Below are 22,370 nucleotides of genomic sequence, written 5' to 3' on the forward strand. Positions count from 1 at the left end.
TGAGCTCAGGGTCTTTCTACTATGCCATCTTGGCTGATCCACCTGTTTGTTTCTGTTTCAATCGATTCACCAGGGATAGAGTATGACTGTTGTCAGGGCATTTACACCTACTTTAGAAAAGGGTGGGAAGGCCACCAGTTTATGAATACAAGTTAACCCACAGTGAATATCATTCACCCCAGAGAGAAAATATCAAGTGGTGACTCAATTTGTGGCTATTTTTACAGGAATGCCCCCAATTTTTTTTTAACATCTTTATTGGAGTATAATTGCTTTACAATGGTGTGTCAGTTTCTGCTTTATAACAAAGTGAATCAGCTATACATATACATGTGTTCCCATATCTCTTCCCTCTTGCATCTCCGTCCCTCCGACGCTCCCTATCCCACCCCTCTAGGTGGTCACAAAGCACGGAGCTGATTTCCCTGTGCTATGTGGCTGCTTCCCACTAGCTATCTATTTTACATTTGGTAGTATTTAGAAATCCATGCCACTCTCTCAGTTCATTCGAGATTACCCTTCCCCCTCCCCGTGTCCTCAAGTCCATTCTCTATGTCTGCATCTTTATTCCTGTCCTGCCCGTAGGTTCTTCAGAACCTTTTTTTTTTTTAGATTCCATATATATGTGTTAGCATGTGGTATTTGTTTTTCTCTTTCTCACTTACTGGGACAACATTAAATGTACCAACATTCGAATTATAGAGGTCCCAGAAGAAGAAGAGAAAAAGAAAGGGACTGAGAAAATATTTGAAGAGATTAGAGTTGAAAACTTCCCTAATATGGGAAAGGAAATAGTCAATCAAATCCAGGAAGTGCAGAGAGTCCCATACAGGATAAATCCAAGGAGAAACATGCCAAGACACATATTAATCAAACTATCAAAAATTAAATATAAGAAAAAATATTAAAAGCAGCAAGGGAAAAACAACAAATAACATACAAGGGAATCCCCATAAGGTTAACAGCTGATCTTTCAGCAGAAACTCTGCAAGACAGAAGGGAGTGGCAGGACATATTTAAAGTGATGAAAGGGAAAAACCTACAACCAAGATTACTCTACCCAGCAGGGATCTCATTCAGACTTGACAGAGAAATTAAAACCTTTACAGACAAGCAGAAGCTAAGAGAATTCAGCACCACCAAACCAGCTTTACAACATATGCTAAAGGAACTTCTCTAGGCAGGAAACACAAGAGAAGGAAAAGACCTACAATAACAAACCCAAAACAATTAAGAAAATGGTAATAGGAACATACATATCAATAATTACCTTAAATGTAAATGGATTAAATGCTTCCACCAAAAGACATGGACTGGCTGAATGGATACAAAAGCAAGACCCATATATATTCTGTCTACAAGAGACCCACTTCAGACCTAGGGATACATACAGACTGAAAGTGAGGGGATGGAAAAAGATACTGCATACAAATGGAACTCAAAAGAAAGCTGGAGTAGCAATTCTCATATCAGACAAATTTTTAAAAGCCATTAATGATAAGAAACTAAACTTTTCCAAACTATGGATGGAAGTTGAGCATTTTCTCTAATGTAAAATAAGATAAAATATTATTCTAGAGCATTCAAATATACTTACCTGAAAATAAGAAAAAAAACATAAGAATTACTGTGTTTCCAAAATTTAGGTAAGAATTTATGAATACTTTAAAAGCAGTTCTAAGAATAATAACTGTCTTCTTTTTAAAAGCAGAGGTTTATTTCTTCATCTTAATTTGCTTTGATTATTCTTAATTTTCAAAAAGTTGAATCAAGGTAATAATGCACCTAGTTAAAAAGAAATAAATGTAAAGACTTATAATGAAAACCAGGAGAGTCTTATCCCCATGTATCCCAACCTTGTCCAGCAATTCATAATTATTTTTAATTCTCTTAGCTGATACTTCTAACAGTTATTTATATATTTCTAAATAATATGCTTATACTGCTATCTGTTTTGCACATAACCATTCATCTTTTCATGATAATGATTTACATCATTTATGCAACCCTTCCTCCATCTTCCAATACAATTATAACAATATTTTTAGTTCAATCAATAATAAATCATATCATTATAAATGACTATATAAATACCTCTAACCTCTTGCTACAAACTGCACTGGTTCCTCTCCAGGTGTGCTTGCTGCATAGATTTCATCTTACGTATTCCCTTCATCTATCTCCTCTGTAGGGTACCCTCTTCTCTGGATCCAATGTCGTTCCCTTTTTTGTTCTGTTCTCTTGTTTTAGTAGAACATATCCTCCAGTATTTTCCTAAGGTGGAATGCATGGGAAGTGACATTTCTGAGTTCCTGCAGGTCTGAAAATAACTACTCTACCTTTCCACTTAAGTGATACTTTGGCCAAGCATAGGATTCAAATCCTCAGATTTAGGGTTTACAGCTCCACTGTCTTTCAGCATCCAATGTAGCTGAGAAGTCTGATGCCATTCTGCTAATCATTTCTTTGTAGATAACATTTACTGTCTTTCTAGAATCTCTTTAGACTATCATTTATCCCTGGTTTTCTAAAATTGCAAGATGATGTCACTTTACGTGGGCCTATGGGGACAGTTTCAATCTGGATGCTTATATCTTTCCATTTGTAAAGATGTCTTGTTCTTTGTTAATTTCCTTTGCTCTCGTTTCTCTGTTCACTCATTCTGCAGCTTCTGAGTTGGATGAATTTTCTGGATTCATCTCTAAGCCCCTTAACCTTTTCTTTTACATTCTCCATTTATTTCCTTTTTACCCTACTTGTAGGGAGATTCTCTTCAGTTTATTTTCCCACCTCTCTATTGAAATTTTTATTTTGGCAGTTATTTTTCATTTCAAAAGCTCTTCTTTATTCTCTGATTTCCTTTTATATTACCATCCTATTCTTATTTTATGTATGTATTTACAACTATAAGATAAAATTTACTTTTGTTTTTCTTAAATTCTCTTTAATTCCCTGAATTATCTCTGTTCCTGCCAAGATGAGTTTTGTTTTTGTTTTTTTTAATCTTTTCTTTTTCACGTTGAAAATTTCACTTTGGTAATCCTTGGTATCCCAGTTTTATTTGGCAACATAAAAGATGTCTGTATGCTCAGTGTACCTGAGCTGGGCTTGCTGATTTGCAAACTATGATTTAAGAAGATTATTTGGAAGGAGGTCATTTTATGGGGTACTCCAAAATGTCACTATGTAGAGGTCTTTTCTCTGGAGACATTCAGCTTCTTTAGAAGAGAAGCTTCTGCTGTTCTTCAGGAAAGTATACATCTGGCTGTAGACATTTTACATGTTGGGCAGGCTCTGGGGTCTTGACTACTTTGTACACAGACTTTTAGCCAATCCCCCTAATTGCAGCCCCATGATTTACTGTCTGCTGTACCAAGCACCCTGAATACTGAGTTTCTCTGGGGTTCTATCTTACTCCAGCTTGATAAATCAGTTCTTATTCTCTCTTTCCCCATTCATTTTTCTTGAAAAATGCATTACAATCTCTTGTCTGACTGAAATCCTTCTCCAGATCTCCTGGTACTTGTGGGTTTAAACCTATTTTATTTCTTTACCCTCATTTTAATGGAATTTTTAAAGGAAGCAGTGATAAAACATGTAGTTGTTCCTCAGAAGCCCAGAGTTCATCTATTTTGCAGAGTGCTATTATAAGGTAGTCGTTAGTCATTTGTCTTCATTTGAAAATGAATTTTTGTTCCTACCTACCCCTTCTTTTCCTTTCCTTTATCTTTCCCCTCACATTTTATCTAATCCTTGATCATAGTACAGATCAGAAATAGATTTTTGAATCATTTTTATTAGTTTTAAACAGTTTTGTGCTCACCCATTCTAGCTTTGTGAGGCAAATAAGGTTTAATATGTCTCTTTAAAGAAGGAAAAAAGTAGAATAAGTTATGATTAAATTTCACTATTTTTACTTTTAATGCACTTCATTTTTTTGTCCTGTGGGTCAGTGGTTCTCACTGTTAGTTCATTCATATTGTAGCAGTGTAGACAAAGCACAGCACCCTCACATTAGAGATCCATTTTTACACATTCCATTGGTTTTTTTCAAATCTCATAATCAACATCCTTTCAATAACTTAAATAGATTGACCACGGAGAGGGACTAAGGAGGACGACTGAGATCACCATCTTTGCAGAAGACTTTTAGATCATTCTTTTTGTTCTCTTTTTTTCATTTTCAGTACTCCTTGGAATTAGAGAAACAGTTATCATTTTTGACATCTACATTTACAGTTTCTTAATCTATTCTAGTGCTCTCTGTACCTTCAAACCACCACTGCATCTCTTCCCAGTCACAAAAAAAGTCTACCATATTTTTCACAAGGTATCCATGACTGCCTTTCAGATATCTGAAATTAGCAATCATCATCCCCTTAATGCATTTGTCCCTTCTCCACTGTAGTAACCAAACTGGAACAGCATATTTTAAACATGGTCCAACCTGTACAGAATAAAAGGGGCTTATCATCTCACTTGGTCTAGGTAACTTCTAACTCAGACTCAAACAAAATTTGGCTTCTCAAGAGTTATACCACATGGATGGCTTATATTAAATTTGCCATTTTCCTATATCCCAGCATCTTATTTATAATATACAATTTTTGTTAAGATTTTTTATCCTAGAACTAACTTTTTTAGAATCTATGTGTAAGAATATATACACTACCACGTATAAAATAGTTAGCTAATCGGAACCTGCTATAAAGCACAGGAAGCTCAGCTTGGTGCTCTGTGATGACCAAGATGGGTGGGATGGGGGGTTAAGTGGGAGGGAGGTCCAAGAGGGAGGGCATATATGTATACATGTGGCTGATTCACTTCATTGTACAGCAGAAACTAACACAACATTGTAAAGCAATTATGGTCCCATAAAAAAATTTAAAAAGAAAATAAAATGTTAATCTGTTGATTTCAGCCTGTTCTTTCAAACTTCAGAAATTCTCTTTGATTCTAATTCAGAAGATACTCCTCTTCATTAATGCCAGTTTACAAATTTGAATCTCCTACATTCTATATCTTCATTTAAGTCACAGATGACAGCATTTAAGACGGAAGGGTCAAGGACAAAGCCCTGTGGCTTATCACAGGAACGTCCATTCAGGTTGATGACCCTCCATCAATGAATTATATTTGACTTCAGTTGGTCAACCAACTACATCAGCATAATTGTATTACTTTTTCTACTGCTGTTTCTTCTTCATGAAGACATAATTTTAAAAAGTTAGTCAGATGTCTTTTCATGAATTTTCTTAAGGTTAGTTTGGCATAATTTCTTCTTAGTGAACTCAGACTGGCTATCAATAGTTAGTGCTAACTGCTCTTAAAACATCTGTATAATAATATATTCTAGGGAATTTTCAGTTTAATATGTCAGAGTAAGGACATCTTTGCTCCCTTTTCTTCTCTGTAACCAATCAAAATTATAAGAAAAATGAGATATAGAAACCAAAACTCTACCTTTGATGAAAATTGAAAGCATTTTCTCATCCCAAAAAGTAAGGGCTCCCAAATACAGTAAAAATTGTATCAGGGTGAAGAAGACACAAATGCACTAAAAATTGTATCAGGATGAAGAAGACACTGAGGATGCCTACTGTTCTGGATTTCAGGCCAAGAATAGAGTCCTAAAGGTGGGTGGCAGGACCTGAGTGAGAAAACAAATGACCCTTGTTTTGAAACAAAATGGTTTTAAGGCTGGTAGTGAGAACATCCTGGAATACTGTTTGACCACCACAGAGTAGAGAGGAGGTAGAGACTGGAAAAATTAGAGGATACAATACTACACATATGGACTGGAAAAATTAGAGGATACAATACTACACATATGCGCGTGCACACACTCACACACACACACACACACACACACACACACACACACACTACACCATACATAGAGGACTTTTTTGTGAGTTATTTATAAGAATTTATATAGATAACAGATCATGGTCAAACTACTCACTTTCAACTACATACTCTCAACTACTCACTACCATCCTACTCATTCTCTCAGTCCCTCCCCAAAATGATACTTTCACACATAGCAGTGCTAGTAAAGAACTCCTCTAATACAACTTCAAGTAACAATTGAAAAACAATAATATGGTATTGATGCAAAATATGTTACAAGGAGAAGAAATAACCAATAAAGGACTGTGTAACAACACACAAAACAAACATAGAATACATGAAAAGCTAAGTCAGCAGAAATCATAAAATGAATATAAGGAAAAATAATACTGCTATAGAAATGAAGGAGAATAGGCATGGGTGAAAATGTTCAGAGACATGGAAGACACACTTGAGAAAAATGAGAAAAATGAAATGGAAAATAACAGTTACAAATTACTAGAGAAAAATGGTAGATATGGAGGACAAAGTTCTATTATATGTATAATCTGCACTTCTAGGAAGATAACAGATCAAAGATATGTTTCAGGAAAGCTTTCCTGAAACAAAGACACTTGTGAATCCATAGGCTTAAAGGGCAACATGCTGTCCTAGGAAAAATTCATAAAGATAGATCAAGATATATCCTTGTAGGGCTTCCCTGGTGGCGCAGTGGTTGAGCGTCCACCTGCCGATGCAGGGGACACGGGTTCGTGCCCCGGTCCGGGAAGATCCCACATGCCGCAGAGCGGCTGGGCCCGTGAGCCATGGCTGCTGAGCCTGTGCGTCTGGAGCCTGTGCTCCACAACGGGAGAGGCCACAACAGTGAGAGGCCCATGTACCGCAAAAAAAAAAAAAAAAAAAAAAGATATATCCTTGTAAAGTAACTGGTATTTGTAAATAAAAGACACATTCATATGGGTTTCTAGGCCATAAAATCACCCCTCCCCCATTATGTGAGAGATTCTCAGGCAGGTTTTAAATTTCTTCACACCAACATTCAGTGCTAGAACTGAATATAGCAGCCAATGTCTATGTGGACATCAGAGAAAGAGAATGTGACCCACAAATTGTACAACAGCCCAAATATAATTTAAGTATAAACACAATTGACAGATAATTTTACACATGTAAGATGGTAAGAAATATGGTTCCCATGAACCCTTCTTAAAGAAACTTCCAGAGGACAGCCTTGAGATAACTAAGCAATGAACAAAAAAATGGATAAAAGGACTATTTTGAGAAAAGAGCCTATGTAAATGTAAAACTATGACTAAGCAACTATAGAAATTATGGCTGCATAAAAGCATGTAAATGCTATAAAACTTGACAATGCAGAAAAAGTAGTATAACAAATAAAAGTTGGGAGATGACAGGGACTGGTTATTTCTTCATAATTTATAGCAAGGAGTTAATAAATTCTATCTAAATAAATAGTTAAAATCTATTCTAAAATTTTTCCAACTCACCAGTCTATATTCTATGGAATCTATTCCTCCGGTTTGAAAAGTCTTCATTATGTTTTCTCTTCTCCATGATTCTTCAAAGAGTACTAGAATGGTTCTGGGACCATATCTGCCAGTTCTTTTTAGCATCTTGGGTTAGTCTTCATCTAGAGCTAGAGATCTGAGCTCTTTTAAAGTAGCCAAGGACAACAATCTTGATTTCACTGTATTCATGTTTTTATTTTTACCAATTCCAGGTGGTTTACTGGCATTTTCTCTCTCTTTTTTCTTCCTTCCCATCCACTAATCCAATTAACATTTATTCAGCTTTTACTGAGTCAGATGCTGTGCAAGGATACTAGCTAGTTAGAAAGAATGCAGACAAGCCCCTGCCCTCAAGAAGTTCAGTCTAGTGAGGAAGCAGACAAATAACTCTAATACAAATAAATGCTCTTAATATCATGAGCACCCTCCCCCCACCTCAAGAAAAGCTAAAGGTATCTGCATGATTCTGGAAATATTCTATGGAGAAAATAGCACTTCATCTGGGTCTTAAAGACTAAGCAGGTCTTTATCAGGCAGGAAAATAAGAAAAGAACATTCCAGGTAGAGAGTAAAAAATAAGCAAAGACATAGAAGGAATGATGATCACTTTTGTTTGATGGTAATGGGAACATACTGGAAAAGTGAGGGGCAGAAGTGGCCCTAGAGACTGTTTTCTGGGTTGAAGATAAAGTCCACTCTTCTGGGTACAACAGGTTCCCCTTGGGTTCAGCAGTATCACACTTATGTTTGATCCCTCACCACAAGACATCAGCCCTCCATGATACCTACCCTCTTTTCTTTGCCCCCAGCAAACACTCCACACTGCCAAGAAGCACTCCAGTTGAGAATTGGATTGATGACCCCAGTGAATAGCACACAGCCCTGGCCAGTTCCCACAGGCTGCAGGCTGCCCACTCCTGGTTCCAATACAGTTCTCTCAGGGAGTGCTTCCCAGCCCCCACCCTTCCTGTATCTTACCTTCATTTCCAGGGCCTCTGGCACCTTTTTGCCTTCCCAAGCCCAACTCCGCTTTGTGAAGTAGTTGACAGTGGCAAATTCAATCAGCGCAGAAAATACAAAGGCATAACAGACGGCTATGAACCAATCCATGGCCGTCGCATATGCCACTTTAGGTAAGGAGTTTCTGGCACTGATACTCAAGGTGGTCATGGTGAGAACAGTGGTGACACCTGGGGAGAGAGAAAATGACAACCAGTTGCCAGTGAAAGACATTTAGAGTATATCTGATGATATCACCAACTTCCTGCTTGAAAGGAGGAGCTACACCCCACCCAAAATGGCCCCTTTAAAGTAAAAACCAGAGAATGTCAAAACAGAATGGTTCTGCCTAGTAACCACCCCATCCCAATTATCACAGGAATAGGAATCTCCAGTATAGCACTTAAAAGTTGTCCTCTAACCTCTGCTTAAACATTTCCATTGAAAAGTAGGTAACCTATTTCATTGTAAGAGAGCTTTCTAATTAGAAAAATCTACCTTATGAACTGAAACCTGCCTTTCTCTAACTCCTGACACACTGACTGATCTCAGAGCTCTCTCTGGCGACACAAGAAAGAAAAGTCTGCTTCTTCATTTCTGGGACAGGACTTCAGAGAGTTGGAGAGGGTGGCCATAGTTCCTTGTGTGTCTGTTCATCTCCAGAACATGGCCAGTTCCTTCTTTCATTTCTCTTCCTTCCCCATTCTGGTAGTTATCTTCTGAACAGACCAGAACTGAGCCCAAGACTCAGGACATAGTCTGAGCTTAGTAGGAGTTTCATTTCCCTTATTGTGAACACTATTCTCCTAATAACACAACAAACTATTGTGGAAAATTGTTCTTCAGCTGCATCACAGTCTAGGTCCTATTGAATTTGTGAACAACTAAAACTATTCTAACATCTGTTTCTTATGAGTTTTGCCAAACCACAGCTTGCTTTTAAATGGATTGATTCTTTTTCTTGGTGGTGTTTATTAACCTAAATTTAAGGCTTTCTTTTATTCACTTTTAAATTCTATTAAAAATTTATTTCTAATCTGTTCATATATTAGATATACATATGAGCTATATAGTGTTGTGGTTAACAATATGAGCTTTAGAGTCAAACTGAAATAGACTCAAATTCTGGCAATCCCACTTACTTGTAATATGACCTTGAACAAGGTGTTTTACCCCTCTAAGTTTTGTCATATGTAAAATGTGTGTGATGATACCAGACTCAGAGATTTGTTGGGGAATCAAATGAGATAGATGATGTTCATAAAGCCCACAGCACAATATCTGGCACAGAGTACTCACTCAATAAATAGCAGCTTCTATAATTAACATCACTCTTATTTTTACTCTTGTTATTAACAATAGTATTGCCATAATTATATAATTAATTATAGTAGTCTAATTATAATCACATTTTAACAACAGTAATTTTATAATTGTTAGCAAGAGTATTCTAGTCTTGAATATCTACACTAGAAGCAGGAAGTCCTCAGTTCTGCCACTTACTTGCTTTGTATCTTGGGCAATTTCTTTAATCTCTCCTTGCCTTTTTCTCCCCATCTATGAATATTCCCTACTGTCTCTCCCAGAATTTTGATGGTGCAGTTGTGTACCCAAAATCATCCAGAATTGAGGAAGAAGGAATAGTCAGAACCTCTTTCTGATTCCTCAAGAAGACGGGGAATGTGACCCTCATGAGCCTGGGTCAAGTAGGGCATGGAAGGTAGTCGTAATGGGGTGAGAAATATTACACAGAGAAGCAAGCAGATATGGCCTATTAACTATTAACTCTACCCAGAGAGACAGCCATGTGTGCTGCAGCCTCTGGACCCTCTTTTCATATCTTGACTCCTTGAATACCTTACTTACATATTTACTATATAAATGAAAATCCAGACTGGAAAAGACTTAATACAGTTTCAGCAGACAGATTCTAAAGGAGCACCTTTGCACAAACTAGGCAGAGAGTTAGAAAAAACACATTTTAAGCCCTGTCAGGAATTAGCCATACAGCTAGCACCTCATAACAAACTATCTGAATTTGTAGCCTGGTAAATTCTGAGAATGGATCTAAGGCTCAGTAACCCTCTGATCACACTGAGCAAGAAGTGATTCACAGAAGAAACAAATTATCTCATTTATGGTTATCAGCAAATGCAATTGTCCACACTCGCACATTTATAGCAGTGCCAAAGCATGGATGGCGGGAACTATATTGCAACACAAGTATTTATGTGCCATATCTCAGTAGAGATGTTTAGAACTCTAGTCTCTAAGGCTTAATTAAAACTGTCATCTTGTGAAGAGCTCTTAGCTAGTCAGAGCTGGTAGGACCCTCAATCAAGCATTTGGTGCACTTCATGGATGGACAAAGAGGTTTGGCATTTTAAAAGAGGTCCAGGCCTGCCACCCAGTGCTTCTCTTTCAAGACTCTTCTACAAAGTCTTTTTGTGACTGCCCTCCTCACTTCCTTTGAGCACTTCTAAAAGTCTAATATGCTTCTTTGATAATGAATGTCTGTCCCACTCAACTAAAGTTGCTTGAGATAATGCAAGATATTCTCCCCATCTCAAAATCCTTAACTTAGTTCAGATCTGTAGAGTCCTTCTTGCCCTATAAGCTAACATTCACAAATTCCAGAGATTAGGACATGGGTATCATTGGCGGCCATTATTAAGCCTACGACAGCCCTAGTTCTAACCCTTAATTTCACTCAGGCTAAAAGTCTTTCTTGTGTAACCTTAAAACTCAAATTCTTATCTACCAAGACTAGTAGTCCATCTATCCATCCATTTTCCTGCTAACACACAGTATAAGCTCATGTGATTAACATTCCAGTTTTCACTTCCTTCTTCCATTTGGGCCACTGAGTATTTTCTTTCATTTCTTATGAGTTCAGATATTAAAAAAGAGTATTTTCTATATTTTATCTGCTTTTCTTAGGATTTTGTAGAGGAAGATTTTTCAGGGTATCTAGTTTGTAATATTTCCAAAAATTGGGCATCTTTAATCTACTCCTATATAGATTCTGCTCCCCCAACTCCACTAGAACTGTTCTTTTCAAATCACTAGCACCCAAGCATATCATGATACCCAACAGTTTTTATCTGCATTTTACCTAAACACACAGAATTCACCCCAGAGGATTATTCCCTTCTTCTTGAAACACTCACCTCTCTTGACTTCCATGATATCACACCCTTCTAATTTTTTTTTCTTTTTTCTTACTTTACAGGTTATTATTTCTCTTCCTCCACTACTGTCTCCTCTTCTATCTGACCTAAAATGCTTCTTCTTTCTGAAACAACATCATTTACTCTCTAACTACACAGTAAAGCTTCGGGATATCAGTAGGAAATATCGGTAGAAAAGTCTTCTTTGTGAGTACTCAGTGTATCCAAGTATATGGAGACAGTTTAGTAGATTAAAAGAGTTAATTAATGTTTATCTCCTAAAAAACAATCTTACAGTGGGAAAAACAGGCAGAAAATGTTTTATGTGCTTTAAGTCCCCCAGGGAAAAGTGCTAATGACATGCAAATCTCTTCCTAGACAACAGTAAATTCCTATTGAAGAAAATTTCTCTAATTGTAAGTACTATTTTAAAAACCTTCAAACTCTGTATAGCTCTTACTGAATATCAGATAATTCATACTTTCAAAAGGCTAGAGGAGAAGCAGCAAAGTCAGATGGTCCTATAAAAAAATGGGTCATAAGAAAGCCCCAATCTACTTCTCTGTTGCCAGCTTAGTTTCCCACCCTTCACTTTCTCCAGCTCTGCCCACTAATTTCCTCTCCTTTTCACTGAAGGCTCCATCCCTCTCCAGCTCCTGAAGCAAACCTGACTGAGACAGGAAGCATTTCAGTAAATCTTAATACTCCAACACTCTTATTACCACTGCCTTTAAAGAATTCAGTTGCTAGAAACACCAAGATCCAGTGACTTAGTTACTAATGCTGGGCTCAGGTGTTCCTCACATTCACTCCAGTAATGGTTCTTCCACCTTCCTCACCCCTGCCCCTGCCACATTCTCCATAAAACAACACTCACCAAAGACCGTGCGGGCAGGGACAGACTCTCTGTTGAGCCAGAAAGACACTTGTGACAGAATGACAGTCATGATACATGGCAAGTAGGTCTGGATCACAAAGTAGCCAATTTTTCGCTTGAGATGGAAGTGGGTTGTCATGACGACATATTCTCCTGGAGAGTAAAATTAGACATTATGCAGCCAAATAAACATTGCTGGATCAAGGTGGGCCCCAATTCAGTTCACAAAGCTCCTTAACCTTATACTCAAAACAAGACATTGCAGCACCTCTCAGGTACATGTAACCAGATCTCTTTAATAATCATGAAGTAGTACAGAGGTGGGTTTTGTTATTTTTTGGTGAAAATGTTACCAAACGCAAGTCTGTGTGCCCAATGCACAGTGACGCCAAACAATACTGAAACACATCGGAGTCTGGAGCAGAGAAAGAATTATTGCAGGGCCATGCAAGGAGATGGGAGGCTCACGCCTTAAAAACCCCGAACTCCCCAAAAGCTTTCCACAAAGCCCTTTTATAGGAAAGGTGAGGGAGGGATGTGGTTAGTTGTTGCAAACTTCTTGGTGTCAGATCCTTTGTTCTTGAGGTCAGGTCATGGTCAGGTCATGATGTTCCTGTAAACCTCCACCAAAATAAATGTTATTCTCTGTTCTGACAAGAAAAGGAAGGGGAGGCATTTATTTCGGTCTCCATGCCTCCTTGCAGCTTTTAACAAATCCCATAAGCAAAGCAATGTCATTACCGCTCAATTTACATGTTCAAGGTTCCAAGGCTCCGAGGTCAGGTCCTAGCTAAGAGGAGGGGGCACTCTGCAGGCCGGTCACCCTGTCTGGGAATGTTCATCCAGCACCCAGTCTGGGTCCTCCCACTAGTGCCCAGGCCCAGCTGAAAAGGCAGGTCTCAGCTGGTGGTGCCTGCAGGGCCAGGTCCCCGGACCCTGCCCAGCCATCATCACTGACAGAGCCAGGCGCCTAGGACCCAGCTGGCCCTCAGGCTTTTATTTAAACTGGAGAGAATCTGACGCTTCCATGGACTGTGACGAATGGAGACTGCCACCACCATTACGTTGCTGAGGTGGGGATGGGGGAGAGGTTCACTGCTGCTTCAAGGCCTGAGCCTGGCCAGTGGGCAGTGGTAGAGGGGGCTCTGGAGCTCTGTGGGACACAGCCCTCAGCCTGTCCCCAGGCCCCCCAGCTTACCTGCCAGGCCCCCCAGCTCACCCACCGCCCTGAGGCCAGAAAGCCTGGAGGGCCTGGGGAGAGGGCCGCCATCCACACTCTCACCACACTCTCTGACTCGAGGATCCCTGTGAGCTGACTGTTGTCTGAGTGGGCCCTCTGAACCCCATGGCAAGGGTCTCATGCTAACCACTGCACACCTGCCCTGCCCTTGTTACATCCTAGGAGGGCACTGCAGGGGCGTGGACAGCAGCTGAGCTGAGGGGTTCACACCATCCAGTAACAGATGTCTGGCATGTGGGTGGGCAGAGGCCGGCATCTTGGGCCCCGGGCCCGGGCACCAAATGTCCCCTGTACTGGCGTGGAGGGACCATTTGGGGAGCGTGTCAAATCCTGTATCCTAGTGCAGTAGTCCCGGCTGGCCCGTCTGTCCAGGCTTGCACTGCCCCACCTCGGGGAGGACTTGGTAGGAGCAGGCAGGCCAGGCAGCTGCATTATTTCCTCCGGGGCCATTTCCTGTCCTCCCTGACCTTGGGGAGGGCAAACACCCCAGCTTCCTGGCCTCCCCTTGCTGCCAGAGGCGCCCCCACAATGCCTGTGCTGGGGCCTTGCACGTCAGATGCGATGAGCGACCACCCCTATCACAAGGTCACAATGTTCCAGCCACAGCACCTTCAACTGGCATTTCACACCAGCAGAGGGTCTCCCAAATTCACAGTCACAACATTGCCATCTCCACTGGTCTGCTGGTCTACCTGTCAGTGTGCCTGCATGGAGACCTGAAACACCCCAGACTCAGACTCACCCAAGACGACAAGCTGCAATGTGTGTGTGTGCCTGAGGCTGCTGCAGCGCACTGCTCTTCCAGGCCTTGGGTGGCAACTGCTGGGGCAAACGGGGAGAGCGCATAAACGAGGCCAGTCCTGAGGAAAATGACCCAGGGAAACTGCCACTGTGGGGATCAGTGTGACACTGACTGTTGGTGGAATGGGACCATTAGTGTGCCCGCACTGTCCCTATTACAAAAATATATGCTTAGCAGTGTACCAACACAGCTTTCTCAGAGCAATTTTGACACGAGTTCATTCAAATATATTAATGTCCTCATGTAAATAATAATTAAAAATAATCTCTTCTATAGCATTTGCTATGTAACATTCTTAAAGTATTTAATCTTCACAATAACCCTATGAGGTCGGTACTATTGTTATACTCATTTATGGGTCAATAAACTGAGGCAAAGAGAGACTGAGCAATTTGCAGAAGATTACCCAGCTAGTAAGTAGGAGAGCCTGAATTCAACTCCAGATGGGTTGGCTCCACAGCTTATGCTTTCTAACCACTATGCTCTACTGTTTGAATGGATTTATTGGGTTAAAACCTAAAGTTCACATAGCAGAATATGGGCTGGCCTACATCACCCCTCTTCAAAATAAGAGTGAACACGTGTTAAGCTCTTACTATATACCAAACAACTTTGAGTGTTTTTGGCGTATTAACTTTATACCCTCCCATCAACTCTGTAATCCAATAGTTAATTATCAGTTAATTATAAAATTATGCTGGATTTGTCAGAAGCATTTTACATATTGAGCACTCCATCCTCCTGGAATGAATCTCTTCACCAAACTCCTAGGCCATGTTGCTCTTCTGGTTTCCCTCCTACATCATGACCTGTCCAATCTCCTTTGCTGGTTCCTTTAAATTCTCAACATTTGAGATTGTCATGACTCAGTACTCTTTTCTGTCTCACTCCCTTGGCATTCTTATCCAGGCCTGTATCTTTAAATAATATCTTCAATTTTGATAATGCCCCAATGTATATTTTCTGCCTGGGCTTCCTACTTGTTATGGGTTGAACTATGTCTCCTGGAAAGATATGGTGAATTCATAACCCTGAATACCTCAAAATGTGACCTTCTTTAGAAAGAGGCTTGTTGCAGATATAACTAGTTAAGATGAGGTCATACTGGAGTAGGATGGGACCTAATACACTATGACTGATGCTCTCTTTTCAAAAGAAGAGAGAGACACAGGGAGATGTGTGATGACAGAGGCAGAGACTGTAATAGGGGTGGGGCAGGTACAAGCTAGAGCAGCCCCGCTCAGCCATTGGTTGGTGTCACAGTGGGCTCCTCCCCCAAGCAAGCAACCGTTAGCAATCAACTGTCAACAAACTACCGTTAGTGGTCCCACTCAACCACTGGTTGTTATTCCTTGCTCCAACAACTGATCTGATTTATTGGCCTGTTGTGTGGCAAGCAGAATGAGCTTGGGCTTGGTAACAAATTTTTGGCAAAGCTAGCCAGGAGCCTTTCTGCTTGTGGCCACCCAGCCCAGGTTGGGGAATTTTCGGGTAAGGCCCTAGCAGCTGCTGGGTCCACTTGTCCTGAGGATCTTCCCTTCAAAATTCCCTGAAGTGGCACCGGCTGCCCCAGAGCTTGGCAGTTGGAGCAAGGAACCAACATTTGGGAGCCGATGGGCTCCATATAGTAAGGTAAGTCACTATGGTGTGTACAACAGGGAACATTTTCCCCTCTCAATTTGGGCTTTTGCTCTAAGGGACAAGCCAATTTGTTCATTTGATTGGGGTACCCTGTTGGAGAGGGGAATCGCTGTTGGACTCTACCTGATTTGTGAACTGATTTATTTGCTTTTGTTTTGTGTTCATTTGCTTTTTTGTTTGTTTGTTTTTGTGGTACGCGGGTCTCTCACTGTTGTGGCCTCTCCCGTTGCGGAGCACAGGCTCCGGACGCGCAGGCTCAGTGGCCATGGCTCACGGGCCCAGCCACTCCGCGGCATGTGGGATCTTCCCGGACTGGGGCACGAACCCGTGTCCCCTGCATCAGCAGGCGGACTGTCAACCACTGCGCCACCAGGGAAGCACCATTTGCTTTTGTTTTGCGTTCATTCATGATGGAATCTGTTTGTGTCTTTGGTATTGGAATTTGCCTGTGCTTTTTGTGTTTTGTTATTCTTGAACTTATAAATATGGGAAATACTCCATCTGTCCCTAAGGAAAGCCCCTTGGGGTGTATCTTAAATAAATGGGCAAAATACAGCTATGGGCCTATGACTAAGGAAGAGATGATATTCTATAGTAATAGTGTGTGGTCCCAATATACGTTAGGATCAGGAGAGTGATGGCCCTTGAATGGATCACTTAATTATTATACAATCTTGCAATTACAATTGCTTTGTGAAAGAGCATGTAAAAATGATGAGATTCCATATGTAGAAGTATTTATGCTATTGAATCAGGAGGGAAAGAAGTCAGATAGCTGCCACCTTATGGTACAGCTGTCTGAAAGGAAAACTAAGGGAAAACCTGTTCTACAAAAGGGAGAGAGGGAAAGTGAGAGTGAGGACATGTTATTTCAAAACTTAAAACCCCCTCTGGCCAACCTGGCTCCTCCACTGGCCTAGCAGACTGCAACAGCAGTTGTTCCGACAATCCCCATGCCACCAACATATTCACGGCCCCCTGTTTCCCCTACTTATGGGGATCAATTAGAAGTTTCTATGTTAACCCTCGTGGCACAGGCGCCTGGTTTGGTGTCACCATCTAAGACCCAACAGTCCACCCAATTTGGACTGGGAGCCACTTTCGGAGCAGGGCAATTTCCCTTGTGCCAATATCCCATAGGAAGCCTTAGTGCAGATGGCCAACAAACTGTGTTTCTATGGATGCACAAGCCATTCTCAACTTCAGATTAATTGGAAAAACCATAACCCTACATACCAAGAGGACCCCCTCCATATGACTGAACTTCTCACTTCTATCTTTGCCACTCACCATCCCTCTTGGGCAGACATTCACACTCCTATGAATATGATGCTTACTGGGGTTGAAAGAAGGATGGTTGTTGACAAGGCTAGAAAGGAATCACACCAGCTCCATCTACCAGATCCAGATGAAGCTCCAGAAGCAAATCTGGCAGTTCGTATTGCTGAGCCTGACTGGGATCCTAATAATGGGGGCATGCCGCTTCTAGAATATTATAGGAAATGTGTCTTAGTGAGTCTTAGAAAGGGAGTACCCAGGCAAAAGAGCTTAGACAAAATTCAGGAGATACACCAAAAACCAAATGAGGATCCATCAGAATTTCTAGAAAGAATTTATCAAGCGTATAGGTGCTACACTGATGCAGACCCTGAGGCCCCCCAAAATATGAGAATGGTAAATGTGACATTCATTGGGCAAAGTGCCCCAGGTATAAGAAGAAAATTACAAAAGTTTGATGGTTCACTTGGAATGAACCCTTCTCAATTGGTAGACGTTGCTTTTAACGTGTTCAACAGCAGGGGACAACGACAGAAGCGAGAGGATGCAAGATGGAACGCCGCTTTGCTGGCAGCAGCATTGGATTTCCTGAAGGCTACTAACCCGGAGAGAGGTAAGCCACCACTGGGGAGAGAACAATGCGCTTACTGCAAGGAGGAAGGGCATTGGAAAAAAGATTGCCCTAGGCTGAAGAATAAGAAAGAAAACAATAAAAGAAAGATAGGAGCCTCTCATATGGTAGAAAGGGAGGAACATTCTGATAATGAATGAAGAGGCCCGGGGCTCCCTTGGACTTGAGGCGTCCAATTTCAATTTCCCCACAGGAGCCCCAGGTAACTTTGACAGTGGGGGCCAAGTTGACTGACTTTCTGATAGATACAGGTGCACCATACTCTGTGGTAAACACCAAGGTGGCACAGAAAACATCTCAATCCATCCTGGTCACAGGAGTTTCTGGAGAAGTACAAAATCGTTTTCTTACAACCTCTAGAATGCCAATTAGGGCACCTCACCCTGAAACACAGTTTCTTATATATGCCAGTGTGTCCAGTCACTCTTCTGGGCCGAGATCTCCTTTGTAAATTAAATGCTCTAGTAACTTAACTTTTTCGCCAGGACAGCTTGACATCAGGGTCCCACCACAGTACGCTATAAGCCTACAGATGGCACTTATGGATGTCCCAGAAAAGGAGACAGAGCTATTTCCCCCTGAGGTCTATGAAAAGGTGAGGCCACAAGTATGGACTGATGGCACCCCAGGGAAGGCCAAAAACACATGGCCGATACAAATCCCATTGAAAAGGGATGCTGGGACACCTAATCTAAAACAATACCCTCTGAGGCAAGAGGCCCAAAAGGAAATTCAGCCAATTCTCGAAAAGTTTTTGAAAATAGGACTGAATAAACCTTGTCCCCATATAACAGCCTTATTTTCCTGGTCAAAAAGCCAAACTCAGCAGGGTATTGCTTTGTCCAAGACTTGAGGGCTATTAATGATATAGTCCAAGATCTGCACCCTGTGGTACCTAATCCATACACTCTGCTTACAACTATTCTGGGAGAATACAGCTGGTTCTCAGTTTTGGACTTGAAGGATGCTTTTTTCTGCATTCCTATTGCAGAAGAATCACAGCAACTGTTTGCTTTTGAATGGCAGGACCCAGAAATACAGGTAGTCTAACAGTATTGTTGGACAGTCCTGTCTCAAGGATTTAAGAATTCCCCTACCTTGTTTGGGGAAATGTTGGCTAGGGACCTTAGAAACTTAATATTGGATGAAGGACTTATACTCCAATATGTGGACAATTTGCTTATAGCAGACCCTACATATGATAAGTGTCTATAAAATACCATTAGAACCCTAAACTATTTGGCCAATTGTGGATATAAGGTCTCCCAGAAAAAAGCCCAAATATGTAAGCAACAAGTCACGTATCTGGGCTTTGTCCTTTCCCAAGGACAGTGGGGTCTTTTGACTAACAGAAAACAGGAAATTGCAGGCTTGGGAACACTCAAGACTTGCAGACAACTGAGGGGGTTTCTGGGAATGGCAGGGTTCTGTCAGGTTTGGATCCCAAACTATGGGCTCATAGTAAAGCCCCTCTGTGAGGCTTTAAAGGGACATGATTTTGAGCCCCTTACTTGGACTACAGGATGCCAAACAGCCTTTGAAACAATAAAAACAAAGTTAATCTCAGCCCCGGCTTTGGAACAACCAGACTTAAAGAAACCTTTCAAATTGTATGTCCATGAGAGATAAGGCATAAGTCTTGGGGTGTTAATTCAAACTCTGGGGAATAGCCCTCAACCTATTGCCTGCTTCTCAAGACAGGCTAGAACAGACTGTTAAGGGATGACCCCTCTGCCTTCGAGCTGTAGCAGCTACTTGTGACATATTTCAGGAAGCTGAGAAGTTTACCCTGGGGCAACCCACCACTGTGTATATTCCTCACCATGTCCTTTCTTTACTGGAGCAGAAAAGGGGCTATTGGCTGACTTCAGGGAGAATGGGAAAGTCCAAGCCATTCTCCTGGACAATCCCAACGTAAGACTTCAGGTCACTTCAGCCCTAAATCCAGCCACATCTCTCCGGATTGATGTTGCACAATCCCCAGAGCACGACTGCCTACAAATCATCAAGCTAGTGTATTCTAGCAGACCTTGGCTGAACCAGATATGAAATTGTTCACCGATGGAAGCAGCTTCATGGACCAAGGTAGGTGATGCACTAGGTATGTGATGGTAACCCTTGAAAGGATTGTTGAAGCAGAAGCCCTGCCCCCAGGGAGCTCAGCTGGGAAGGCAGAAATCATTGCTCTGACAAGAGCCCCCGCTCCTCGCTAAAGGGAAGCAAGTAAATATATACACAGACTCTCACTATGCATTCTCTGTGGTGCATGCCCACAGGGTGAACTGGAAAGAAAGGGGGCTTCTCACTTCAAACAATAAAGACATAAAACATGCTTCTGAAATCCTGTCACTATTAGAAGCAGTCCATAAGCCCTCACAAGTGGCTGTAATGCACTGCCCAGGCCACCAGAAGGGTGAGACTCATATAATAAAGGGCAGTCAGTTAGCTGACCAAGCTGCAAAGAAAGCAGCAAAGGAATGGGGTTAACAATCCATGATATGGTCACTTCTCCCACAGATCGACTTGTCAAAATACCAGTCAGTGTATTCAGGAAAGGAGAAGGAGAGAGCCAAAGAGTGGGGATTCACTCTTGATCGTACCTCACTTGGCTAGAAATGTAAAGTACAAGGAATTGTTTTGATTCCTGAGGCCCTCTTGGACACTGTGCTGCAGCACCTTCATAATAGTACCCATTACGGGAGAGATGCCACCTTGCAACAGATTCAAAGATATATAATGGGGCCTAACCTACAAAGGGCCATCCAGCAAGTCACTCAAAATTGCATGATTTATGCTAAAAATAACACAAAAACTGCTGTCACACTTCCCCAGATGGGGACTCAGCACAGAGGAACCTACCCCACCGAGGACTGGCAAATAGACTTTACGCAAATGCCTTGAGCCACAGGAAATTTCAGGTACCTGCTAGTATTTATGGACACTTTTTCAGGAAGGGTGGAGGCATATTGCCCCAGGACAGAAAAAGCCTCCAAAGTGGTTAGAGTCCTCCTTAAGGACATTATCCCCTGATCTGGAGTGCCTAACTCCCTTCAAAGTGATAATGGGCCTGCTTTTGTCTCTAGCATAACCCAACAAGTGGCTAAAGCACTGCAAATGAATTGGAAGATACATTCATCCTGGAGACTACAATCAACAGGAAAAACCGAGAGAATGAATTATACATTAAAAAGGAGCATTGCTAAAATATGTCAAGAGACTAATTTAACTTGGGATAAGGCCTTGCCAGTTGCCCTGCTATGGATCAGAGTGGCTCCCAGAAGCAGGCTTAAATTGAGACCCTTTGAAATATTGTATGGTAGGCCATTCCAGGTGTCTGCCCAGGTGGGAGAATCTATAAATGCTCTGAAAGATCTAGCAGTTGCCAATTATGTTAAAGCTCTGGGCACTATACTAACCTCTGTTCATGAGTTTGTTGCCAGCAGGTGTGCCCATACAACTGAGGTAACGTTACATCCTTTCCAGCCCAGAAACTGAGTCCTCCTTAAAACCTGGAGGGAACAAGGGACTGAGCACCAGCTGACCGCAAGGTGGACAGGACCACATGTGGTATTACTTATCACACACTCATCTGTCAAGTTAGCTGGGGTAAAGCCATGGATTCATCACACTCGGGTTAAAGCAGCACCACTGTCATCAGAAAATGACCCAACTCCTGACAGGCCTAGAGAGCAATGGGTTTATGAACCCTTAGAAGACTTAAGATTGCTCTTCAAAAAGAGTAAGTATTGGGCTTCCCTGGTGGCGCAGTGGTTGACAGTCCGCCTGCCAATGCAGGGGACGCGGGTTCATGCCCCGGTCCGGGAGGATCCCATGTGCCGCGGAGCGGCTGGGCCCGTGAGCCGTGGCCGCTGAGCCTGCGCGTCCGGAGCCTGTGCTCCGCAATGGGAGAGGCCACAACGGTGAGAGGCCCGCGTACTGCAAAAAAAAAAAAAAAAAAAGAGTAAGTATTGAGATTAAAATTTCATTGTAGAAGGAATTTCATCAGGTTCAAATGGTTGTAGATAAAAAGAATTGTATTGCTTACTAACATTTTTAAGGAATATTCTCGACCCAAAACTGATCAATTCCATTTCACAATCACCCCCTCATCTCCCCTGTTCAGTGGGAAGTAGCCAGAAAAATCGTCACCCCTTTTCCCACAAGACTGTGGAATGGACATTGACAGTGGGGAATTGTAATAGTGGTGGGGCAGGCGTGAGCTATAGCAGCCCCGCTCAGCCATTGGTCAGTGTTGCAGTGGGCCCCTCCCCCAGGTGAGCAACTGTCAATGAGCGACCCGTCAGTGGTCCTGCTCAGTCATTGGTCAGCACTACAGTGGACCCCTCCCCC

At 41.7% G+C, this 22,370-nt stretch overlaps 1 protein-coding gene across 1 annotated transcript in view; it reads right to left on the reverse strand.

Annotated features, from left to right (window-relative positions):
• The window catches only part of GABRA3 (gamma-aminobutyric acid type A receptor subunit alpha3), a gene marked incomplete at both ends in the record, with an annotated part of 152,459 nt that overhangs the window by 6,740 nt on the left and 123,349 nt on the right, over positions 1 to 22,370 (reverse strand). The window contains 2 exons of the mRNA XM_082864868.1: positions 8,361 to 8,572; positions 12,429 to 12,581. Coding sequence (XP_082720994.1) covers positions 8,361 to 8,572; positions 12,429 to 12,581 — 365 coding nt within the window. The remainder of the gene's footprint in view (positions 1 to 8,360; positions 8,573 to 12,428; positions 12,582 to 22,370) is intronic.

Source organism: Leucopleurus acutus (assembly GCF_964270905.1).
Source record: "Leucopleurus acutus genome assembly, chromosome: X".
NCBI classification, from domain to species: domain Eukaryota; kingdom Metazoa; phylum Chordata; class Mammalia; order Artiodactyla; family Delphinidae; genus Leucopleurus; species Leucopleurus acutus.